At 48.3% G+C, this 8543-nt stretch overlaps 1 protein-coding gene across 1 annotated transcript in view; it reads right to left on the reverse strand.

The window, feature by feature from the left end:
• Window positions 1–8391, reverse strand: part of LOC144686904 (keratin, type II cytoskeletal 8-like) — a 31003-nt gene extending 22612 nt beyond the window's left edge. Inside the window, exon 1 of the mRNA XM_078552736.1 lies at window positions 8140–8391. Within this exon, the coding sequence (XP_078408862.1) occupies window positions 8140–8349 (210 nt within the window). The 5' untranslated portion in view covers window positions 8350–8391. The remainder of the gene's footprint in view (window positions 1–8139) is intronic.
• Window positions 8392–8543: the final 152 nt, after the last annotated feature.

The following is an 8543-nucleotide window of genomic DNA, read 5'->3' on the forward strand; positions in this document are numbered from 1 at the left end:
TGGGGATGGGATGGAGAGAGAGAGTGGGGATGGGATGGAGAGAGAGAATGGGGATGGGAAGGAGAGAGAGAGAGTGGGGATGGGATGGAGAGAGATAGTGATAGAGAGATAGAGATAGAGAGATAGAGAGAAAGTGGGGATGGGATGGAGAGAGAGAGAGAGAAAGTGGGGATGGGATGGAGAGAGAGAGAGGAGAGTGGGGATGGGATGGAGAGAGATAGAGATAGAGAGAGAGTGGGGATGGGATGGAGAGAGAGAGAGAGAGAGAGTGTGGATGGGATGGAGAGCGAGAGAGAGCGAGAGTGGGGATGGGATGGAGAGAGTGTAATAGAGAGTGGGGATCGGATGGAGAGAGAAACAGTGGGGATCGGACGGAGAGAGAGAGAGAATGGGGATGGGAGGGGGAGAGAGAGAGAGAGAGAGAGAGAGAGAAAGGATGGGATGGATAGAGAGAGAGAGTGGGGATGGGATGGAGAGAGAGAGAGAGAGAGCGGGAGTGGGGATGGGATGGAGAGAGAGAGAGAGAGAGATATAGCGAGAGTGGGGATCGGATGGAGAGAGGAACAGTGGGGATCGGATGGAAAGAGAGAGAATGGGGATGGAGGGGGAGAGAGAGAGAGAGAGAGAGAGAGAAAGGATGGGATGGATAGAGAGAGAGAGTGGGGATGGGATGGAGAGAGAGAGAGCGAGAGTGTGGATGGGATGGAGAGAGAGAGAGAGATAGCGAGAGTGGGGTTGGGATGGAGAAAGAGTAATAGAGAGTAGGGATCAGATGGATAGAGAGAGAGAGAGAGAATGGGGATGGGAGGGAGAGAGAGAGAGAAAGGATGGAATGGAGAGAGAGAGAGTGGGGATGGGATGGAGAGAGAAAGAGTGGCGATGGGATGGAGAGAGAGTGGGGATGGGATGGAGAGAGTGAGTGGGGATGGGATGGAGAGAGAGAGTAGAGATGGGATGGGATGGAGAGAGGGAGAGAGAGTGGGGATGGGATGGAGAGAGAGAGTGGGGATGGGATGGAGAGAAGGAGAGAGAGTGGGGATGGGATGGAGAGAGAGAGAGGGGATGGGATGGAGAGAGAGAGTAGAGATGGGGTGGAGAGAGAGTGGGGATGGGATGGAGAGAGAGAGTAGAGATGGGATGGAGAGAGAGTGTAGAGATGGGATGGGATGGAGAGAGGGAGAGAGAGTGGGGATGGGATGGAGAGAGAGAGTGGGGATGGGATGGAGAGAGGGAGAGAGAGTGGGGATGGGATGGAGAGAGAGAGAGAGAGAGAGAGTGGGGATGGGATGGAGAGAGAGAGGGAGAGAGACTGGGGATGGGATGGAGAGAGAGAGTGGGGATGAGATGGAGAGAGATAGAGATAGAGATAGAGATAGAGATAAAGAGATAGAAAGAAAGTGGGGATGGAATGGAGAGAGAGAGAGATAGAGAGTGTGGATGGGATGGAGAGAGTGTGGGGATGGGATGGAGAGAGAGAGCGTAGGGATGGGATGGAGAGAGATAGTGATAGAGAGATAGAGATAGAGAGATAGAGAGAAAGTGGGGATGGGATGGAGAGAGAGAGAGAGAGAGAAAGTGGGGATGGGATGGAGAGAGAGAGAGGAGAGTGGGGATGGGATGGAGAGAGATAGAGATAGAGAGAGAGTGGGGATGGGATGGAGAGAGAGAGGAGAGAGAGTGTGGATGGGATGGAGAGCGAGAGAGAGCGAGAGTAGGGATGGGATGGAGAGAGTGTAATAGAGAGTGGGGATCGGATGGAGAGAGAAACAGTGGGGATCGGACGGAGAGAGGGAGAGAGAAAGTGAGCGGGGCTGGGAGGGGGGGAGAGAGAGAGAGAGAGAGTGGGGATGGGATGGAGAGAGAGTGAGAGTGTGGATGGGATGGAGAGAGAGAGAGATAGTGAGAGTGGGGATGGGATGGATAGAGAAACAGTGGGGATCGGATGGAGAGAGAGAGAGAGAATGGGGATGGGATGGAGAGAGAGAGTGGCGATGGGATGGAGAGAGAGAGTAGAGATGGGATGGAGAGAGAGAGAGTGGGGATGGGATGGAGAGAGAGAGAGGGATGGGATGGAGAGAGTAGAGATGGGATGGAGAGAGAGAGTAGAGATGGGATGGAGAGAGAGAGTGGGGATGGGATGGAGAGAGAGAGGGGATGAGATGCAGGGAAAGAGAGAGAGAGAGAGTGGGGATGGGATGGAGAGAGAGAGTGGGGATGGGATGGAGAGAGAGAGTGGGGATGGGATGGAGAGAGGGAGAGAGAGTGGGGATGGGATGGAGAGAGAGAGAGAGTGGGGATGGGATGGAGAGAGAGAGGGAGAGTGGGGATGGGATGGAGAGAGAGAGTGGGGATGGGATGGAGAGAGGGAGAGAGAGTGGGGATGGGATGGAGAGAGAGAGAGAGTGGGGATGGGATGGAGAGAGAGAGGGAGAGAGACTGGGGATGGGATGGAGAGAGTGTGGGGATGGGATGGAGAGAGCGTAGGGATGGGATGGAGAGAGATAGTGATAGAGAGATAGAGATAGAGAGATAGAGAGAAAGTGGGGATGGGATGGAGAGAGAGAGAGAGAGAAAGTGGGGATGGGATGGAGAGAGAGAGAGAGAGAGAGAGAGTGTGGATGGGATGGAGAGCGAGAGAGAGCGAGAGTGGGGATGGGATGGAGAGAGTATAATAGAGTGGGGATTGGATGGAGAGAGAAACAGTGGGGATCGGATGGAGAGAGAGAGAGAATGGGGATGGGAGGGGGAGAGAGAGAGAGAGAGAGAGAGAGAGAGAGAGAAAGGATGGGATGGATAGAGAGAGAGAGTGGGGATGGGATGGAGAGAGAGAGAGAGAGCGGGGCTGGGATGGAGAGAGAGAGAGAGAGAGAGAGTGGGGATGGGATGGAGAGAGAGAGAGTGAGCGGGGCTGGGATGGAGAGAGAGAGAGAGAGAGTGGGGATGGGATGGAGAGAGAGAGAGCGAGAGTGTGGATGGGATGGAGAGAGAGAGAGAGAGAGAGATAGCGAGAGTGGGGATGGGATGGAGAGAGAAACAGTGGGGATCGGATGGAGAGAGAGAGAGAGAGAAAGGATGGGATGGAGAGAGAGAGAGTGGGGATGGGATGGAGAGAGAGAGTGGCGATGGGATGGAGAGAGAGAGAGTGGGGATGGGATGGAGAGAGAGAGAGTGGGGATGGGATGGAGAGAGAGATTGGGGATGAGATGCAGGGAGAGAGAGAGGGAGAGAGAGTGGGGATGGTATGCGGGGAGAGAGAGAGAGAGTGGGGATGGGATGCAGGGAGAGAGAGAGTGGGGATGGTATGGAGAGAGAGAGAGAGATTGGGGATGGGATGCAGGGAGAGAGAGAGAGAGAGAGAGAGTGGGGATGGGATGCAGGGAGAGAGTGAGGATGGGATGGAGAGAGAGAGGGGATGGGATGGAGAGAGAGAGAGATTGGGGATGGGATGCAGGGAGAGAGAGAGAGAGAGAGAGAGAGAGTGGGGATGGGATGCAGGGAGAGAGTGAGGATGGGATGGAGAGAGAGAGTGGGGATGAGATGCAGGGAGAGAGAGAGAGAGAGAGAGAAAGTGGGGATGGGATGGAGAGAGAGAGTAGAGATGGGATGGGATGGAGACTGGAATGTGAGAAAAGGGAAGAGGATGGGGAAAGCGAGGTGCTGTCTTTGCAGTGTGTGGGTGGGCTCGGGACATTTGGGTTGGGGTGGGGGTTGGATTGCTGCGTGAGTGGGTTTTGGGATTGGGGGCTCTGGTCCCTCTCCCGGTGTTTTTGTAGTTTCAGGGCTTTCTGGACATTTTGGGGTTGGGGTATTTGGGAGTGGTGGGTATTTGGGGGCATTTTATAGGGTGGTGGGGTATTTGGGGGCATTTTATGGGGTATTGGGGTGGTGGGGTATTTGGGGGGATTTTATGGGGTTTTGGGTGGTGGGGTATTTGGGGGTGGTGGGATATTTGGGGCTATTTTATGGGTTATTGGGGTGGTGGCATATTTGGGAGTATTTTATGGGGTATTTGGTGATGGTGGGGAATTTGGGGGTGGTGGGGCATTTGGGGGTATTTGGGGGTGGTGGGGTATTTGGGGATGGTGGGGTATTTTATGGGGTATTTGGGGGTATTTTATGGGGTATTTGGGGGGGTATTTTATGGGGTATTTGGGGGTATTTTATGGGGTATTTGGGGGTGGTGGGGTATTTTATGGGGTATTTGGGGTATTTTATGGGTTATTTAGTGGTATTTTATGGGGTATTTGGGGTATTTTGTGGGGTATTTTATGGGGTATTTTATGGGGTATTTTATGGGGTATTTTATGGGGTATTTTATGGGGTATTTGGGGGTATTTTATGGGGTATTTGATGGGGTATTTGGGGTATTTTATGGGGTATTTGGGGTATTTGGGAGTATTTTATGGGGTATTTGATGGGGTATTTGGGGTATTTTATGGGGTATTGGGGTGGTGGGGTATTTTATGGGGTATTTGGGGTATTTTATGGGGTATTTGGGGTATTTGATGGGGTATTTGGGGTATTTGATGGGGTATTTGGGGTATTTGATGGGGTATTTGGGGGGTATTTGGGGTATTTTATGGGGTATTTGGTGTATTTTATGGGGTATTTGGGGGTATTTTATGGGGTATTTGGGGTATTTTATGGGGTATTTGGGGTGGTGGGATACTTAATGGGGTATTTGGGGTATTTTATGGGGTATTTGGGGTGGTGGGGTATTTGAGGTATTTTATGGGGTATTTGATGGGGTATTTGGGGTATTTGATGGGGTATTTGGGGTATTTGATGGGGTATTTGATGGGGTATTTGGTGTATTTTATGGGGTATTTGGTGTATTTTATGGGGTATTTGGGGTGGTGGGATATTTGATGGGGTATTTGGGGTATTTTATGGGGTATTTGGGGGTAATTATGGGGTATTTGGGGTATTTGATGGGGTATTTGGGGTATTTGATAGGGTATTTGGGGTATTTTATGGGGTATTTGGTGTATTTTATGGGGTATTTGGTGTATTTTATGGGGTATTTGGGGTGGTGGGATATTTGATGGGGTATTTGGGGTATTTTATGGGGTATTTGGGGGTATTTTATGGGGTATTTTATGGGGTATTTTATGGGGTATTTGGGGGTATTTTATGGGGTATTTTATGGGGTATTTGGGGGTGATGGGTTATTTTATGGGGGTATTTAGGGGTATTTTATGGGGTATTTGGGGGGGTGGGGTATTTTATGGGGTATTTGGGGGTATTTTATGGGGTATTTGGGGGGGTATTTTATGGGGTATTTGGGGGTATTTTATGGGGTATTTGGGGGTGGTGGGGTATTTTATGGGGTATTTGGGGTATTTTATGGGTTATTTAGTGGTATTTTATGGGGTATTTGGGGGGTATTTGGGGTATTTTGTGGGGTATTTTATGGGGTATTTTATGGGGTATTTGGGGTATTTTATGGGGTATTTGGGGGTATTTTATGGGGTATTTGATGGGGTATTTGGGGTATTTTATGGGGTATTTGGGGTATTTGGGAGTATTTTATGGGGTATTTGATGGGGTATTTGGGGTATTTTATGGGGTATTGGGGGTGGTGGGGTATTTGATGGGGTATTTGGGGTATTTTATGGTGTATTTGGGGTATTTGATGGGGTATTTGGGGTATTTGATGGGGTATTTGGGGTATTTTATGGGGTATTTGGGGTATTTTATGGGGTATTTGGTGTATTTTATGGGGTATTTGGGGGTATTTTATGGGGTATTTGGGGTATTTTATGGGGTATTTGGGGTGGTGGGATACTTAATGGGGTATTTGGGGTATTTTATGGGGTATTTGGGGTGGTGGGGTATTTGAGGTATTTTATGGGGTATTTGATGGGGTATTTGGGGTATTTGATGGGGTATTTGGGGTATTTGATGGGGTATTTGGGGTATTTGATGGGGTATTTGGGGTATTTTATGGGGTATTTGGTGTATTTTATGGGGTATTTGGTGTATTTTATGGGGTATTTGGGGTGGTGGGATATTTGATGGGGTATTTGGGGTATTTTATGGGGTATTTGGGGGTAATTTATGGGGTATTTGGGGTATTTGATGGGGTATTTGGGGTATTTGATAGGGTATTTGGGTATTTTATGGGGTATTTGGTGTATTTTATGGGGTATTTGGTGTATTTTATGGGGTATTTGGGGTGGTGGGATATTTGATGGGGTATTTGGGGTATTTTATGGGGTATTTGGGGGTAATTTATGGGGTATTTGGGGGTATTTTATGGGGTATTTGGGGGTGGTGGGTTATTTTATGGGGGTATTTAGGGGTATTTTATGGGGTATTTGGGGTGGGTGGGGTATTTTATGGGTATTTGGGGGGTATTTTATGGGATATTTGGGGGGGTATTTTATGGGGTATTTGGGGGTGGTGGGGTATTTTATGGGGTATTTGGGGTATTTTATGGGGTATTTAGGGGTATTTTATGGGGTATTTGGGGGGTATTTGGGGTATTTTGTGGGGTATTTTATGGGGTATTTTATGGGGTATTTGGGGGTATTTTATGGGGTATTTGGGGGTATTTTATGGGGTATTTAGGGTATTTTATGGGGTATTTTAGGTATTTTATGGGGTATTTGGGGGGTATTTGGGGTATTTTGTGGGGTATTTTATGGGGTATTTTATGGGGTATTTTATGGGGTATTTGGGGTATTTTATGGGGTATTTGGTGTATTTTATGGGGTATTTGGTGTATTTTATGGGGTATTTTGGGGTGGTGGGATATTTGATGGGGTATTTGGGGTATTTTATGGGGTATTTGGGGGTAATTTATGGGGTATTTGGGGTATTTTATGGGGTATTTGGGGTATTTTATGGGGTATTTAGTATTTAGGGTTATTTTATGGGGTATTTGGGGGGTATTTGGGGTATTTTGTGGGGTATTTTATGGGGTATTTTATGGGGTATTTTATGGGGTATTTTATGGGGTATTTGGGGTATTTTATGGGGTATTTGGTGTATTTTATGGGGTATTTGGTGTATTTTATGGGGTATTTGGGGTGGTGGGATATTTGATGGGGTATTTGGGGTATTTTATGGGGTATTTGGGGGTAATTTATGGGGTATTTGGGGGTATTTTATGGGGTATTTGGGGTATTTTATGGGGTATTTGGGAGTATTTTATGGGGTATTTGATGGGGTATTTGGGGTATTTTATGGGGTATTGGGGGTGGTGGGGTATTTTATGGGGTATTTTATGGGGTATTTTCTGGGGTATTTGGGGTATTTTATGGGGTATTTGGTGTATTTTATGGGGTATTTGGGGGTATTTTATGGGGTATTTGGGGTATTTTATGGGGTATTTGGGGTGGTGGGATACTTAATGGGGTATTTGGGGTATTTTATGGGGTATTTGGGGTGGTGGGGTATTTGAGGTATTTTATGGGGTATTTGATGGGGTATTTGGGGTATTTGATGGGGTATTTGGGGTATTTGATAGGGTATTTGGGGTATTTTATGGGGTATTTGGGGGTAATTTATGGGGTATTTGATGGGGTATTTGGGGGTATTTGATGGGGTATTTGGGGGTATTTTATGGGGTATTTTATGGGGTATTTGGGGTATTTTATGGGGTATTTGGGGTATTTGATGGGGTATTTTATGGGGTATTTGGGGTATTTTATGGGGTATTTGATGGGGTATTTGGGGTATTTGATGGGGTATTTGGGGTAATTGATGGGGTATTTGGGGTATTTGATGGGGTATTTGGGGTATTTGATGGGGTATTTGGGGTATTTTATGGGGTATTTGGGGTAATTGATGGGGTATTTGGGGTAAATGATGGGGTATTTGAGGTATTTGATGGGGTATTTGGGGTATTTGATGGGGTATTTAGGGTATTTGATGGGGTATTTGGGGTAATTGATGGTGTATTTGGGGTATTTGATGGGGTATTTGGGGTAATTGATGGGGTATTTAGGGTATTTGATGGGGTATTTGGGGTATTTGATGGGGTATTTGGGGTATTTGATGGGGTATTTGGGGTAATTGATGGGGTATTTAGGGTATTTGATGGGGTATTTGGGGTAATTGATGGGGTATTTGGGGTATTTGATGGGGTATTTGGGGTAATTGATGGGGTATTTGGGGTCTGCTCTCTCTCACCCGGCTGATGACATCCGAGAACTTGTTGTTCAGCCCCTTAATCTCCTCCTTCTCCTGGTTCCGGGCGAGCCGCAGTTTGGGGTCGATGTCCACCCGGGGGGAATCATTCAGCAAAGCCGAGGAGGCGACAGAGAAACTCCGGGGGACGGTCCGCACGGTCATGGACCTGGACAGGGAGCGGGCGCTGGGGCTGATCCGTAGGGAGGACATCTTCACCCGGGATCCGATTCGGGACCTGCTCTCTGCCCGGACCCGGCAGGTCGCGGCCCCTTTAAAGCCGCATTTGCATCGGCCCCGCCCACCCCTCTGTTTCTCATTGGACAGAAGGAGGGGGCGCGGTCGCCACAAACCACGCCCCGTTTATTTTAATAAGCCTTAGGCAGTCGCGGTGCGCTCTGATTGGA

This window comes from Cetorhinus maximus, chromosome 11, assembly GCF_964194155.1.
Source record: "Cetorhinus maximus chromosome 11, sCetMax3.hap1.1, whole genome shotgun sequence".
Classification (NCBI taxonomy): domain Eukaryota; kingdom Metazoa; phylum Chordata; class Chondrichthyes; order Lamniformes; family Cetorhinidae; genus Cetorhinus; species Cetorhinus maximus.